This window comes from Cydia pomonella, chromosome 1 (assembly GCF_033807575.1).
Source record: "Cydia pomonella isolate Wapato2018A chromosome 1, ilCydPomo1, whole genome shotgun sequence".
NCBI classification, from domain to species: Eukaryota; Metazoa; Arthropoda; class Insecta; order Lepidoptera; family Tortricidae; genus Cydia; species Cydia pomonella.
Window position 1 is genome coordinate 39801028 of NC_084703.1, and position 16913 is coordinate 39817940.

A 16913-nucleotide genomic window follows, 5' to 3' on the forward strand; every position below is an offset into this window, starting at 1 on the left:
GCTGGCAAGCCAAACAGTTCCGAGTCCATTCTCGACAATCTCTCCTGACCCCAGGCCAAACATACCTGTCAGCCACGAGCTTCGCAGATGCATTCGCACCTGGATGGCTAAACGAATGGAGGCTTTCGAAGACCTGACGCCTTAATTCTGCTGGAACGTACGGTCTAGCAGTTGAGGGACTCCCACTTTCATCGCAGTACAGCTCAGCACTTGTCCCAGGTACTTGGACCTTAGCGAGGCGTAACGAGTTATCACCGCTCAGCAGCTGCTCCAACTCCGGGTCGTTGCCTTGGGCTGCAGCCAGCCTGCTCACGTCTACCGGTGGCGTGATCTCCTCGACCCTAGAGAGAGTGTCAGCCACGACATTGTCCTTACCCGAGATGTGCCTGATGTCTGTGCTGAACTGCGATATGAAGTCCAGGTGACGGAATTGCCTGGGCGAGCAATTCTCCTTACGAGAATGGAACGCAAAACATAACGGCTTATGGTCTGTGTAGATGGTGAAGTCGCGGACTTCGACCATGTGCCGGAAATACTTGATCGCCTCATAAATTGCAAGGAGTTCGCGATCATACGGCGAGTATTTCTGCTGGGCAGGACTCAGCTTACGCGAGAAGAATGCTAGCGGCTCCCAGCCCTTCTCCTCGTTGAACTGTTGTAAAACCGCGCCCATAGCCACATCTGATGCATCTGTAACTATGCAGAGCTTCGCCTGTGCATCTGGATGAGCCAAAAGAGCAGCCTGGCTCAAGTCCTGCTTACAGCGATCGAACGCCTCGTGCTCTGCTGATGTAAAGTGAACCGGGTGCGAAGCCTTTACCGAACCCGCTAAAAGAGCGTTCAGAGGAGCCTGACTCTGAGCAGCACTGGGTACGAACCTGCGATAAAAGTTCAACATACCCAGAAAACGCCTAAGCTCTCGCACGTTCTTGGGTGCAGGGAAGTCCTTGATTGCGTCGACCTTGGCAGGGAGGGGCTTGGTGCCCTCAGCAGAGATACGGTACCCTAAGAATGTTACCTCTGCAGCACCGAAGACGCACTTGGCAGTGTTAATGACCATGCCATACTCCTGCAACCGGGTGAACAGCTGACGAAGATGGGCTTCATGGGTCTTCTCATCCTTCGAGAAGACTAAGAAGTCGTCCAGATAGCTGTAACAAAAGTCAAGTCCCCGCAACATCTCATCAACGAAGCGCTGGAACGTCTGCCCGGCATTTCGAAGCCCGAACGTCATGAACGGAAATTCGAAAAGACCGAACGGCGTTGTTATGGCGGTCTTCGGGATGTCTTCAGGGTTGACGGGAATCTGGTTATAGGCCTTAACAAGGTCAATGGTTGAAAACACGCGGCAGCCTGTGATGCTTTGTGTAAAATCCTGGATATGGCGAATAGGATACCTATCAGGTACAGTTCGCGCATTCAGCATCCTATAATCGCCGCAGGGTCTCCAACCATTGTCCTTTTTAGGGGCCAAGTGTAGTGGAGAAGCCCAAGGGGACTCGGAGGGTCTGGCTATGCCACTAGCGAGCATAGAAGAGAACTCCTCCTTGGCGATTTTCAGTTTGTCAGGAGCCAACCTACGAGGTGCACTGAAAACTGGGGGTCCAGGTGTAGTCCGGATATGGTGTAGTGTACTGTGTTTAATTATGCGGTGTATGCCAGATGGGCGTGTGATGTCGGGAAATTCACGTAGTATAGTGTGGTAAACAGACTCACCAGTTACAACTTTGATTGAGGCAATGTCGTCAGACGGCCGGGCAGGCAAACCCGCGGTCGAAAGTAGTGTATTGCCATCCATGAGCCGATGTTCCCTGCAATTGACAATAAGATTGTAATGAATTAAAAAGTCAACACCTATTATCGCCCTTGTTACATCCGCAACAACAAATCGCCAGACAAAGTCGCGGCGCAAACCTATACTAAGCACTAGATGCACGTAACCGTACGTGTTTATCACTGTGCCGTTAGCGGCGCACAAATTGTAGTTCGTCGGCTGTCTGCGTTCTTTTAATAAATTACGCGGAAAAACACACAAATCACTACCTGTGTCCACGAGGAATGTGATCTTTGACCTAGAGTCCACGATGAATAAGCGACCTTTGCTAGGGCAGCCGCTCGCCGCCATCACCGACTGCCCGATGCATTTCCCGACTGGTAATCACAAGGCTTGATGCATTTCTTAGCCTGCTCCCCAAACTTGTGATGGTACCAGCAGGTAGGGAACTTCCGGTAGTTGGAGTTGGACCTCTTGGACGCTGAACGCTGCCTGGTGTGACTCGATGACCTTCCTCTGGGCCGGGACATTCGACCGACCTTAGCATCCAGCGCCTGCATCCGCCTGCTCAGTTCCGCAATCTGCAGCATCAGGGGTTCCGACGACGTGGAGGGTAGCGCTGCTGCTGCCACCTGCGGGGCGGGCGCGACAACGTCATGAAGGCGATCGGCGAGCTCCGCCAAGTCCTCCAGGGATGATTTTAGTTGCGACGCGACAATATCCTGCGTCCGTTGTGGTAGCCGGTTGACCCAGATGGAACGTAGGAAGTCCTCAGGAAGTCCAGGTCCTGCCAGGTGCTGAAGGTGTCGAAGAAACTGTGAAGGTTTCCTGTCTCCTAGCTCTTCAAGATTCAGGACCTGCTGAACCTTCCTCTCGCGCGACGCAGAAAGCCGCTTAATCAGCTCAGTCTTCAGCTTTCCATATTTGTCCTCCTCCGGCGGCGATGTAATGATATCTTCGACCTCCGCCGCATATTGAGGTTCAAGCTGCGCCATGGCATAATAAAATTTTGTCTCGTCGGTCGTTACTCGAGATAAACGAAATTGCCCTTCCAGCTGCGCAAACCATAGCGCAGGTTTGTCAGGATAAAACGGTGGCACCTTGACGCCAACCCGAAATGATTCGGCCGTTAACTGCTCGGCGCCATTTTGTAACGGTACCTCTTTGTCCGGCTCAGTGCCACTACCGCCTGCCATTTTGAGGTGTTTAACAGGGTGTCACCAATGTGGGATGCGTAGTAATGCAGTACTTCACCACTTTATTCACTTACTTGAGATAGGTACTAGCTCTGGGTGTAGAAAGCAAACAAGCTAGATGAGTTTTGCAGCTTTAATCTTGAGCACACACATGCGTAAGCAATAGATCCGACTACGTAGTATACAGAAGGAGAAATAGCAAGCGATAGGCACTTAAAACTATAAAGCGCGAGCTAAATGCACGGAAACGCGATTGCAGTGCAATTGCGCGACGCAGCGACATGCACTTCGCGTCAAGGCGGCTGATGGACTGTCGAGCGTGGCTCGCGGGGCACTGCGCGGGCGCAGGGGCGGCCGGCTGAGAACCGGTCGGCCGTGAGCCCAGTTATGCAGTCGTTGCGCGCGCTCGCTGTTAAGATTATCTACTAATAAGAAGGGATTTGTTTGTCCGCTTCAACATACAAAATATGTAACATTAACATTTGATCTTTGATTTAATTGTACATAGTTCATCGTTTATATAAATTAATTAATTGTAATAAGTTAAATCAGTTTATGTAAATAGGTTAAAAGGTAAAATGCGTGATATAATAATTAACAATTAAAATGACTATAGATAGCAATTAAGTATCTGACTTAATTAGGCTAATTAATAAATTCATTGGATACAACATTAGAATGATCTGATATAAATAATTTGGAAAATTAATTTGACTGTAAAATTGTAAAAACATAAAATTGCTAAATGTATATAAAAGAGTATAAACATAAAATCATTAAGAAATACATAAAACATTCGGCTTACGCCCACACTACGCTGAGACTACTCTCGCGATTGTACAGTCGCGCCTAGTACAACCTAATCTTACTTTGATTAGAATAACGTGCATCGTTACACTGTATATTGCTGTCCCGCTCCCACTGATAATATATTTAACACTCGTATTTCATAAAAATAGTCATAGTGCTGACTGTTAATGTTCTGGTTTTGCTGTAGGTTTAATTACAATTTTTCAACAACAAGCAACGGGGAGAACACCCCCCGGCTGTGGAATATATGGTATGACTGGGCCATAAGGGGGGGCCCAGCTTCCCTGCATGATCACCATCTGCTATGCTGACGACACATCTTAGTGTGGCGACACCATGGTGGCTGTGTGGGGAAGGCACATGGAAGATAACTTTTTCAGAGCGGCGGTAGCGGCAGAGATGTCAGTGGGTCGCATCGAACGCCTAGGATTGAATGTGTCCCTCCTGAAGACTGAAGCAATTGTCTTCGGGGGACCTGGAAGGGCGCTACCTGAGAACTTAACTATAGCTGTTGCAGGTGAGAGGGTTCCGGTCAATTCACACATGAAGTACCTGGGTCTTATTCTTGACCGGAGGTGGAATTTTGAACAGTATTTCCTCAGGTTAGCGCCCCGAATCGTGGGTGCTGCCTCAGCTCTTAGCTGGCTATTACCAAACGTGAGTAAGCCGAAAGCCCCTTGTCGGCGCCTGTACGTGGGCGTTGTTCGGAGCATGGCCTTATACGGGGCATGAATTTGGGCAGACAGGCTCTTGGCTAAAGCCAAGCCTCTCCTAAGGCGTCCGCTGAGGGTGGTGGCCTTGCGCATAATAAAGGCATACCATACGGTGTATTTCGCGGTGGCATGAGCCCTGGCAGGCACTCCACCCTGGGAGCTGGAAGCTAATATGATAGCTGGAAATTACCGTATGAGAGCAGAGGCCAGAGCGCGTGGAGAACGCCTCGACCCAGAGGAGGCGAAGAGAGAGCAACGACAGGCTGTCAAGAGACTGAGGGACCGCTGGAAGAGCGACCTGGAGGATTCCTCCTATGGAGCCCGCAGTATAGGGGCTCTCCCCCCGTCATTCAACCAGTGGCTCGATAGAGAACACGGGGTGCCCAGCTACAGATTGACACAGGAAACAACCGGACACGGTTGCTTCGGTCATTACCTGCATGAAATTAAGGTACGCCAAAACATGGTGGTGGCAGCGGAAATCACGAGGGGACCTCTCGCTGCACGACGTCGTGTCGGCCACGTTGCGCAGCAAGAGGGCATGGAAGGAAGTTAAAGCCTTTTGCGAAACCGTGATTTCCCAAAAGGAAGCAGCGGAGCGGTTGCGCGAAGCAGCTAGTTGTTCCCCCTCGTAGAGCCAGTGGATTGGGGGCCCACACGGAACGGCTCTGCACGTGTGGGACGAGAGCCAAGCGTCCTGGTGCTCTTCCTCAGTGACGCGGGTGTGCAACACAGGTTGGTCGGGCTGCCGAGGGGCGTCGCGGATAGAATGCCGCAAGCGATCCCATGACGCTCCCTAACGGCAAAGAGGATGACACCGCAGGGGATGTTAGTGGGTATTCTCCTCCCCTTCCTCTGGCTATCAGAGGGAGTAACGGGGGGAGCGAGTCCCACAATGGGCTTCCCCAGCCCGGGGTGAGATGCGTAAATGCATTTACCCCTGCGTCAAAAAAAACCAACTCACGCCTCAGCGAACATGCCGGACGCGCTGCAGTGCTTCGGCAGCCGCAACAGCATCCTCAAGATTGATTAATTGAAAGCGTCTGGGTGTCATTTGATCGCTTCAACTAGCGAGAACTATTAATAGATACCTAATTTGTTTTTACTGTAAACTATACCTAAACCTTGGTACCTAGTTAAGATGGCAATCGTTCGCAATACGATAATCTGTGCATTCTGCAGTGCACCGTAGTCATCTGGAAAGCGAAGCACATACGGAACGCGTTTGTTACCCATTACAGCGGCTAGCTACAGTCCGAAAATTCCCACCAACTGGGCATATTGCTTACAGAGGGTATGTGACACACTGTACATTACTCTGCTCTCAGGACTTCTTCATCCCTACTCACGGCGTTCGAATTTGCAGTGAGTAGAGTTCACTCTCACCTTCAGCAAAACCGAAAGACCTAGATCTATAGGACTAGTAAAATAGCCGAAACAATACAAAGCATCACTCTAAATGGCGCTACATATAACGCCCCTTACACTGATACAAGATTTTCATCTAATAATGTCGAGAACCAGTGCATGATACAACCTTTACCGGTCGCCGTGGTAAGACCTAGGATTTACCAAATCCATGTCGGTAAAAGCCCGAAGTGAACAATAATTATTTCACATTTCGGGCTTTTACCGATAGGCATCGGTAAAACCTAGGTCTTACCGGTATATCCTAGGTTTTACCGTACTTCGGGCTTTTACAGTAACATATATAACCCCAACATCAGTGTGTTGCAGGATTATTTGACAAAGGGTATCTGTCTGTCGAGTCCTCGTGATCTTAAATCAGCATTGTGTATACAAAACGCATCGCTTAAGGTTCCGGTCATGCACGTATCTGCGGGCCGTATCTCTGGCAAGCAATATGAGAGTACCTATATCTCTATACAATCGACGTAGAGGATCCTCTACGGTCGTAACTTTTCCGTTCCGCTCCTCCGCCAAGGACGTCCCGTCTATTTTGCAACACATAATATATGTGTACCATGCATGGTTAACATTATTGTTTACTGCTTTGTCTTATTAAAAGTATATTTTTAGTTGACTTGAATGAGTCTCAATAATATTGACAAGTGAATGAATTAAAATAAGATTCAAACAACTGAGTCAAAAGGTAGGTTGTTAGTGCTCACATAAATATAATTTATATATATCTTATACCTTTAAACGAGCAATTCTTGTATATATATATATATATATATATATATATATATATATATATATATATATATATTTTCTGTGATCTCGGAAACGGGTCTAACGATTTCGTTGAAATTTGGTATATGGGGGTTTTTGGGGGTATACAATCTATCTAGATTAGTCTTATGTTTGGGAAAACGCGTGTTTTCGAGTTTTCATGCGTTTTTCTTTCGACGCAGAATATGGTCGCTAATTTCGTGCTGCCGGCCACTGTCCGTCTGGTCCAGCGGGTTATAACGCGGACTGCTAAACGAGTGTTACGGTTTCGAATCTCGCCCGGTGACTAACTTTTGTTTTTTTTTTTATATGTTCAAGTTTATTTTTTATTTTTTATAGTTATAACCGAGCAAAGCTACTTAATTATTATACACGAAAGCTGGGGCAGATTTTACATACAAATTTCACGCCCGTTCTTAGGAACCCACCTATACATGTAACGTACGAGTAAAAAATCAGAATAAGCCATTGCTAGAAATATGTAACATACCAAGCTTTTTTAACTCCTCTTACTGTAATTTACAGATAATAGGTAAGAATTTATTACAATACCTAATTGAAAGCAGTCGGTACGTGTATTAGCACACAATATACAACAGATATTATTCAAACCACGAACCATTGTTAACTCTGTTCGGAACCGTCATGAATCAGAGTTGATATAATTAATTCATTATACATACGTAGTCTATAATTACATACGTGTAGCCACTTCATTTAAATACGAATAGGAAAAAATTACAATTGAAACAGAAATAATATTTTTCTAATAGAGATAGATAAATATGAACCATAAGACTGAAAAGATAAATAGACTGACGAGTAGACTTGTCTAGTCTGTATGAATTCAAAACTAGTAGCACAAAAAATTGCAATATCACATTATAAAACAAGATTTTCTCTTTCGAATAAAACCTCTTCCTTAGAAGCCTTATTAATCAAAACTGTCATTTTTGCTCAGCCGTAGTAACCCAAAAAGACAAAAAAGCAGTTTAGAACACGTTGAGCTGATGGCAATTCTCTGACGTCAAATCACAAGTACCTAACTAATTCTCAGACTAGAAAATTACTCTGAACTTTGGAAGGAAAAAAACATTATTTCTGAATAGTTAACCTGGTATGCGAGACCTCGTTTTGTTGATGATACATAATGTAGTCATGTTGAACCAACTAATTAACCTGTAAGATGATGATACCAATGACTAGACAAACTTACTGTGTTGGAATTACCTAATTACGAAGGTTCTTATAAAACTTATCGACAATCGAACTATATAATTGTTGTTAAGAAATCGTACTGTAATTTGTATGATACTCCTTACGATGTATAAAATATTCACTATCGATAAACTGTTTCCTATTGTCATATGAAATAACCATATTATTTAAATGTTTGAGCCATGCACACGCCACGCAAGCGGTGTGCCGTCTCTTATAAGGATCTGTATAACACAACGCGCACGTGCACGTCTACGCACACGCATCTGGTGTGCACAGGCCTTTAACAGAACCTAGCTTACATTATCTAGTACCTACCAGACAGTTTTTGTGCCGCCAAGATTTATAGATACTGAAATGTAATAAGAAAAAAGCCACAAGGATCGAACGATCTTGTAATTCGGAGTAGTAACTATCCTAAACCAAAAAATAGAAAATAGAGATTTTTTTTAGTCGGACCGAAAATTGGAGTGTCCGTAAATGTAAGTTAACGCTGAGTTTAAATTTTTACGTGAAACTAATACGGAAATGCTGAAGACATTAACTTTTATGAAGATTTCATCAACCAGTTGATAGTTAAATTCAAAGCTAAACAAACTTGAAAATCAAAGATATGGCGCAAATCCTTGGAGAATCAACGTATTATTCAATTCGAAACATGACACTATGGTGCTGTCACGCTGCGGCCCAGTCACGAACACGCGATCATGATCTGGGAACAGAGCGCCTATTCGGAAGAATAACTGCAGGAGGATCGAAGCCAAACAATACGTAAAAGAAAAACCGGCCAAGAGCATGTTGGGCCATGCTCAGTGTAGGGTTCCATAGTTACCCGCTTGTCAAAATAGGCTACCTTGAACGGGGGCTATTAGGTGGTATCCTGTGTATAACAAGCAAAAGGGAGTACCTTTTTGCAGAACTTTTACTTGGAAAGGATTTTTTTTTGGTAAAAACTCTAAAACGGCTCAACCGATCATGTTCGCTACAGTTTTCATTGAAATTATTTACTAAGCTTTTCTTGCTTGATTTTTTCCATAATTTTTGGAACCATAGTTCAAAACTTAGTGGGGGGGACACATTTCCGAAACTATATCTTTATCAAAAAATGGTTTTTGAAGACCCCTATTCTTTTTGAAATACCTATCTAATGACACCCCACATCATAGGATTACGCGAAAAACTTTTTTTTTTGTATGGGAGATAACCTAAAAATTTTTTTTGTAATCCGTATCCATGCCAAATTCAGCTTTCTCTCGCGGACGTCCAGACAGGCAGACATGGCGAAACTATAAAGGTTTCTAGTTGACTACGGAACCCCGAAATTTACCTCACAAATTCAATCACACATAAATATTGCTGCCAGCAAACAGTGAACCCAATCCGCATGTTGCTGATTAATGCATTGAGAAAAGTTACTTTGCATGCAACTGATAATTTTACAGCACTCTCGGGTGCCTTGACTCGTAATATCATGTTATTAAAGTTCATATCATCATCATCATGTTGTTATTTGACAAATCTGCGCGTCATCGTGGATGACACGAACTATTTTAGTGTACAAAGATATTAATATTGCATTTGGTAGGTAATAAAAAGAAGTGTAATTTTTACCTCTCTATTGTATTGCTGCCAATGTAAAAAGAAACAACTTCTTAGTTAAAATTAGAATAATTGTAAACAAAGTTCTTGTCTGTTGTTATGTAACATAAAAAAAAATCATATTCATTGAAATTCATTGGGAAATTAAGGTAAGCTAGTTTCAGTAAATTCAATGAAGTTAGTTTTGGTAAATGAAAACACATACAGTTAAAACATTTAATCTCAGTGCCATTTTGTACCAATACCAAGGTATAAAATAGTACTGAATTTAAATTCCCTAGACCATATCTATAATGAAGGTGGATTCATCATAATAACATCTTTTGATGACACAGCTTACAACCATCTCCTTAAATATCACTGTGACCATTCCTCATCTATTGTGATTGCCGCCTACTACAACTCTCGATCCAAACCTGCAACTTCAAACAGCTGCAGGATCTTCTTGATCTCGAGGGACTTTAACTCCTCCAGACGTAATATGCCCAGGATTGAGTCACAAGTGCGCATTTGGCATAGGCACTCTGCGAGGATGTGCAAAGGCGTCTCCTCTGCCTCCATACAGAGTCTGCACCGCCCCATGTAGAACCATAGAGAAATAAGAAGTAAGCATAGAGTGCTCACTTCATACATCAGTTTTGGTACCAAAACACTTATTATTGTCGTAGTCGACATTTAGCATTGATTAGTGGCATTATCAGTACCACTAATTGGTACTATATGTCTCAGGTGTTGCAACTGACGAAAATTTCATTTCACATCAATTTACAAATAATATTACAAGCAGGAGTTGAAAATAAGAGTTTCTGATAATAAGGTTATAATATTAAGTGAAAAACATTGATCATTAGACTTTCCATTTGTCACAACATCTATTGTCAAGTGGCAGTACTGAAAACTCCACTACTCAATGCTAGATGTCGACCACAAAAATAATAAGCGTTTTGGTACCAAAATTAATGTCCGGAGTAAGCACTCTGCTGCTTACTTCTTACTTCTCTATGCTACCACTCAAATGAATCATATCAAAGCTTTTTAATGGAATAGCTAATTTATAGATTTTGTTCTTCGTTTTTTCATCCTCAATGCATAATTTCATTAATCTTTGTTCCTGGACATTTAAAATATGCTTACAAACCCCCAATTAAAAAAAAAAACCACCTTACTACTTCAACAGAGCATTGGTTTTCTTATCAAAGATGATACCTGAATTTGTTACTGTATATAGTATTTTTTTGGTGCAAATGCCACCAAGGATTTTTTAGTAGGGTAATTTGTAACATTGCATTGTCGGGTCTATTTGGTCCAATATAACATGTGACTAATTGCCACTGTGAAAGTATTAAAGAACACCAACAAATAAAGTATTTTGAAAAGGGTGGATATTAGTTTATCCATTAATAGCCGGGTCCACACAGAACGAGCATACGCGCGAGGCATTTCCTCACGCACAAACCGGCCAGTGCAGACAAGCCTCAGCCCAGGCAGCACGCTCAGGCGAGATAAACGCACGTGCCGCCTCAGCCGAGGCCCGTCTACACTGACCGGTTTGTGCATGAGGAAATTGCCTTGCACATACATGCTCGCTCTGTGTGGACCCGCCTAATGGCAAACAAACTCATCAATTCATCTTAGCCTTTTATTAACATTTTATTGGCAAAGGGAAACCTTATTCGGATTAGTCTGGTTTCCTCACAAAGTTTTCCTTTACAGAAAAGCATATTTTATACCCAAGTCACCAAAACCTCAGGTTTGGATGCCATACTTTACTGCTAAGTCACTAACAGTCATATTTGAACAATATTACCACAACACATTATAATAGAAAAAAAAATGGCAACTATAGACATATTGCCACTTATAATACAATGTCATTCATATTCTTTAACACTTTAATTATCAATACATAGTTTAATTTTTGACCCTGTTTTACTACCCTAAACAGAAGGATTAGGACAATCATGGTTCAACAAGGCTTGAACCCACTACCCCAGCTAGTTATGCACTTTAAAGGGTTAAATTTGAAAACTAAAACCCCATGACTGAACACTCAAATTACTGCATGAAATATTTCACATGTGATATAACTAATGTTGCCCATGCAAGCACTAGATTTTCACATAGTCAATACTGAATAGTTACAATATATGTATAGAAACAAAGATATATGACATACATATAACAGCTAAATACATGCAACAAAACACCATTGTAACATGAGGTACTAGTACATTAACATTACAAACACATGCACACAGTGACTGTCCCTCTTCCACAAGTTATTGTAGAAAGTGAGGAAGAGTGATCTGTAGTGCCTGCAATTAAGAAACACACTCTAATCTTTAATATATATTTATTGAAGGTGGTGTTGCTTATGCACCAAAGTTAGTGACCTTGTATTTGGTTTTCAAGTCTTGTTACATCTTGAAATAATCTAAAAATTATAAGGTCTACCATGAAATGTTGTAACATACCTATCACTCTTGCATATTCTAGCAATAGAGAGCCAGATAACGAATTTTTAAGGTAGACTCTGTTCATTAAACCCAAAAATGGTATAAAGTATTATGTGCAACTGTCTTGCAAAGACTTAATGCATGTTTTTGTTAACATAGATTAATGGTATATCACAAAGACCATAATAATTAGCTAAATAACTTAAGCAATTAGGTGCATTGTGACAATCCATTAACATGAACCTAATTCTACGGTCATTTATTTCCATAACGTGACTTGTATGCACAGTAATGTATTATTTTATTTAAATATATAAAACCACATAAATAACGAGCAAGTAAATTAATTTACGAAAAGGATTGACGAATAAGTACCACCTACAACTTCCCACGAAAATACCATGTTAGGGCAAATGTACTGACAGTCTCCTAAATATTACTTTCTATAAGCAGCCGCATTCTGGATTCTCACAATAAAAACTTGATTATTCACATAACAGAGCCTGCATTTTTTATTTAAATTATTTGTTTGATTTATAAGCTATAATACAAATGGAAACTCATATTTAGAAGGCAGTAAACATTAGGTAAAACAATGTAAATTCAAATACAGTAGCCAACTGAACTGGCGAACATTTTAACTTACCCAAAGCTCCGTGCCCCAATTCATTTTCACAGCAGTGATATCAACTCACTCAAACAAATAACACATTGAAACTACACTCACAGGTTCCAGTATTTCAAGTAAGTTCACGGTATTAATTTAATTTTATCACTACCACCATTTCAACACATTCCAAAGAAAAACATGGCTGACGAATGTGACACAGAAACTGGCTGCGCCGCTGACTACCGTGAAGTGAAAAGCAAATCAAACAAAACGAAAGAGGACCAACTTGTCTATGGATAGTGTTGCCAGTTAAATAATATTACGGACACTATAGGGTAATAAATAAGATATACATTTTTAGTGGTTTATTTGTTTCATAAAAACGATAGATAAGCTTAAAGACTTAAAGACTAGTAATGTTCAGATCTAACAAGCTCATTGGAAACAAATATTTTTATGTGTCGTGGGCCACTTTCACCGCGTGATTGCAACAATGATCCATCTGAACCTCGACGAACTAATGCACTACGTCGTATTTCCTAAAAAATAAATATTAAGTTATCTCGCTGTGTATTTTCACGAACTATTATTATGATAACGTTGTATTTATCGAAAAAAAATACTTTTACTGGTTCTATAATCATATGATGACTGGATCGTCTTGACGTCGGAGGACCAGTAATGGACGAAGTTCTTGACGATGGTAATGGACTCTGCAACAAATAAGTAATTGATTACATGTTGTCAAAAAACTAATGACACTTTGAGAGAGAGAGAAAGAGTGATTTTACTGTTAGTTCTGATAATTTACAGATTGGAGTTTAATCTCAGCCGACAACATTTAACAGACTTTATTTACCTTCATCATAGGAACAAAGCTAAATTCTCCTGGTAGTGGCTGCGTTTGCATACAGTAAATGCCATCTTCTGACGTAACCGATACTATAGAAGCACGAGCTGAGAGTTGCTGTGCTAACAATACTGGATCTGCATCTGTAATTTAATAGTTTATAAAAATATTTCTCCTTACAATTCCTTCACAAATGGAATATTTCAAAGAAAGTGATTTAATACCTATATTCATTCCTTTAGCAACTCTTCGGGCTTGCAATACTCTCCCAGCACTTCTCCTAAATCGAATACCCTTTTCTGCTTCTCTTCGTAACCTTTGTGCTGCAGCAGCAGATTCACCTATAGCCATTGCCATTGACGACATTCCAGATCTTTTGAGGTTGACATCTATCAAGTAACTAAGACAAATGGCATTCGACAAACTGTTATCACTTGGCTGAAAATATAAACCACAAATTAAGTTACAACAATAGCCACAATGTATACATGGATGTACATATTTGTAACTCAGTCTTACAGATCCAATATCGTTCACACTTATATCCAAAGCTCGTAAAGGTGTTTTAGCTAAGCCAATAGCTCTAGCTAAAAGGTCGCCGCAAGTCGGAGGACTATCAGCACTCGTTGTTGACCATACACCTGCTGGTGCTTTGGTTAGGGGCATGGCGTTAATGCCACATCCCGATATATTCAAGCTTGAAAAAAAAGTGTTCACATTAATATTACTGTAATTGCCTATCTTTATTTTAAGGTTTAGATATTTTTAAGGAATAGGTATAACATAGTGAAAATAATTTACGATGTCAAATTACACCCTCTGGCTATTGTTACTGCGATGTGAGCTATGCCCTCCGATCCAAGTCTGCTGTTTAATCTCAAATCCAAATTGCGAATACAACAGTTAACATGGTTCAGCGCATGTGCTATACTTTCAATCCCTGGAGGACCTAAAGCAAAACAAGTTTTAGAAATAAATAAACGTAGCTTAAGTATACCTACAGTAGAAATATCCTAAGCTGAGATGCCTAAGATGTTTTTACCAGCTCTAAGACTCATTCTGTTATATGGAACTTAACATAGTTAACCCGGAATACTAAGTAATAACACCAGTAATTGTTTTAATCTTGGGCTCGTATGACTAGACGTATTAGAATATCATTTGTTTGGCAAGCTTGGCAGTAAGTGTAAGTGACAATACACGAATGAGTTATAAGTACCTAGACTTCACATTCATTGAGTTTACAAGTTCAGTATTTATAACTTACCAAATACATTATCTGCTAAAATAAGGCTTCGTAAATTTTCATGTCGTAATATAAACTTAGCTACTGAAGCAGCCCCTTCGTCTGCTATTTTGCAATGGCTAAAATCCAATGTTTCCAAATATTGACTATCAGAAAGTCCTCGTAAAATATACTTAACCCTTTGACAATTCATATCACTTCTAGTAATCCTGTAACATGAGAATACATATAGATAAGGTAATAACACAAAATTGGTTTAATTTATGCAAAATATGTACGTTTCGTACGTAATGAAACAAAACATAATTCTTAGCTGAATAAAGTAAGCTTTACTTACCTTACTATTTTAAGTTGAGAACACTTCTCTAATCCACGAGCTAAATTCTTTGCATCGTTGTTTGTAAATTGGAATTGATCTTTGCGATATTCTGTGTCTATATGTCGAAGTTGATATGTAACATGCAACTCGACCAAATTTGATAAACTTCCTAAAGCAGCGTGTAGAGATATGTGGTCTAAAAGTTGATAAACAAATATAAAATTAATGCTCTTTACTGCCTAATAATTAATTAATACATTAATGACTACAAATCTATAAAGTTTTACGCAGATGGCACTGTTACCATTAAAGAAAAATAGAGTCAAACCAAGATAAGTTGGCAGCGATTTTGATATCCTCGACAGTGCGCGGTTTATTTTAAACGCCAAACTTCTATAAAATTATGACGAGTACTTGACACATGCATCTTGGTCTGACTCTAAAGACATAAGTACATAACCAATAATACATAAGATCTTTATTTAGTTCTAAGGTGTTGGGAACCATTAAAATATGTGGGCTTTTACCTGCTTAATTCACCATTATATATATATTATGAATAGATTGAATAGTAAAGTAGTGGTGGGCGATCACAGTGGCATCTGACAAACTATGACAAGTTGAAACAAATTCAAAATGGAATCAACAAAAAACGTTGGTATATTTTTGCCCAAAAACGAAGACCTTTGCTCCGGTAGGTCAAAAGTTACCTCTGGTAATAATTTCGTTCTTTTTCGGGGGCTTGGTGTCAGACTGCTGTTGGCTAGTAATTAGATCGGCCATTTCAGGTGAAACCGTTCTCTGTACTGGAATATCCGTCGGAACCAAACTACGAATGCTTAACGACTGGATAAACGGCCCACACAGCTTTACCAGAAGAGTAACCTGTAAAAATAAAATCGTTATAGTGTAATGTTAAGTCATTTTAGTCGTACTGGAAAAGTGGAAACGACTGTACCTTTTCTGGATCGTACTGACGGGGGTTCATATTTTCTAAAATATCTGCATAATGTTTTTCCATAAAAACATTTATCCATCTTTTTTCATTTGTAATTAGTGGTGAATCAGTCCATCGAGATTTATAACATCTTTTCCAAAATATATCGTTTTTAATGTTATCCACTAGGATTTGCAGAGGTACCTGCGTATCCAATATTTGTAAGAATGAGTCCTTATCTTTCGCAGTAAAATGCTCTAATTTTGGATATCCTGAAAATTAGCCACAAAGTTACAATATTAATACTGTGCAGTCTGTTGCAAAAAAACCTTAGTTACATACCCATCCAGTTTTCACTTAATTTTTCAATACAGATTACTGCAAGTGATTTCGGGTGATTAACGTCCCAATCGAAAGATTCCGATATTAATTTTCTATCTGGTTCAATATTTTTTGGTGGTTTGTATGCCAAATAAGTATTAAAATTAATACTTTCTTGCAACTTCATAATAATTAACAGAAATTATATTCGTTAACGTTGTAATGATCAAACAACAATACGACGCGAGTGAAGCTTACATGTACTGTATCTTTAGTTTGGTTACTAAGGGTTATTATCATTACCTACTACAGTGTTTATGTTTGTTTATATAAAGTAGTGTATATGTTGTATGTTATTTACATTGTCTTATTCATATACCAGGTTTTAAATACAGTTTCAACTTTGTTCAAGCGTTTATTTATATTGGACTACTGTACATTTTATTTATGAGTTGGGGTAAAACAAATGCGCGCTGGTAACACACCCAAAAGTATTTTCTGAGAGAATATGAGTAGTTAGTAAGAAAGGCCGTAACATGCTATAAATAAAAAGGGTTACAAAGATTTCAAATTATTTATATAAGTTATATTCATTTGAACTATAATTTTAATTTGGAAATTATTGCCTCTATCTGTATCTCACAATACTCCTTTTAGCTACTGTCAAC

General features: G+C 40.4%; 2 protein-coding genes across 7 annotated transcripts in view; both read right to left on the bottom strand.

The window, feature by feature from the left end:
• Nucleotides 1–12792, bottom strand: part of LOC133523116 (formin-binding protein 1-like) — a 93099-nt gene extending 80307 nt beyond the window's left edge. For 2 of the 4 annotated variants that reach the window (XM_061858630.1, XM_061858627.1), the window contains exon 1: nt 12609–12792. In XM_061858630.1, coding sequence (XP_061714614.1) covers nt 12609–12632 — 24 coding nt within the window. In that variant the 5' untranslated portion in view covers nt 12633–12792. The remainder of the gene's footprint in view (nt 1–12608) is intronic. The other 2 variants (XM_061858640.1, XM_061858634.1) reach the window with 2 other exon arrangements.
• Nucleotides 12793–12934: 142 nt separating this feature from the next.
• Nucleotides 12935–16642, bottom strand: LOC133523139 (dynein regulatory complex subunit 5). Of its 3 annotated transcripts, XM_061858653.1 has the most exons (10): nt 15946–16567; nt 15698–15872; nt 15006–15183; nt 14690–14877; nt 14224–14371; nt 13942–14119; nt 13647–13860; nt 13432–13565; nt 13196–13285; nt 12935–13111 (listed from the first exon to the last, which is right to left on the bottom strand). In XM_061858653.1, exons 1-10 carry the CDS (start codon nt 16006–16008, stop codon nt 12983–12985), a joined length of 1497 nt encoding a protein of 498 aa, XP_061714637.1. In that variant the 5' UTR covers nt 16009–16567; the 3' UTR covers nt 12935–12982. The 3 variants fall into 3 exon arrangements, with proteins under 3 accessions (XP_061714637.1, XP_061714636.1, XP_061714635.1); XM_061858652.1 differs by having other exon boundaries at nt 13202–13285; nt 13647–14119; nt 15946–16642; XM_061858651.1 differs by having other exon boundaries at nt 13647–14119; nt 15946–16640.
• Between the last annotated feature and the right edge of the window lie 271 nt (nt 16643–16913).

What these genes read in the sequence shown, in the direction of transcription:
- LOC133523139 (XM_061858651.1), bottom strand. Translation starts at nt 16,008, where the DNA reads ATGGAAAAACATTATGCAGATATTTTAGAAAATATGAACCCCCGTCAG. An exon ending in GTCAGTACGATCCAGAAAAG is followed by an intron (nt 15,873 to 15,945) that starts GTACAGTCGTTT and finishes TTATTTTTACAG; the next exon opens with GTTACTCTTCTGGTAAAGCT. An exon ending in TGCTAAAGGAATGAATATAG is followed by an intron (nt 13,566 to 13,646) that starts GTATTAAATCAC and finishes ATTAAATTACAG; the next exon opens with ATGCAGATCCAGTATTGTTA.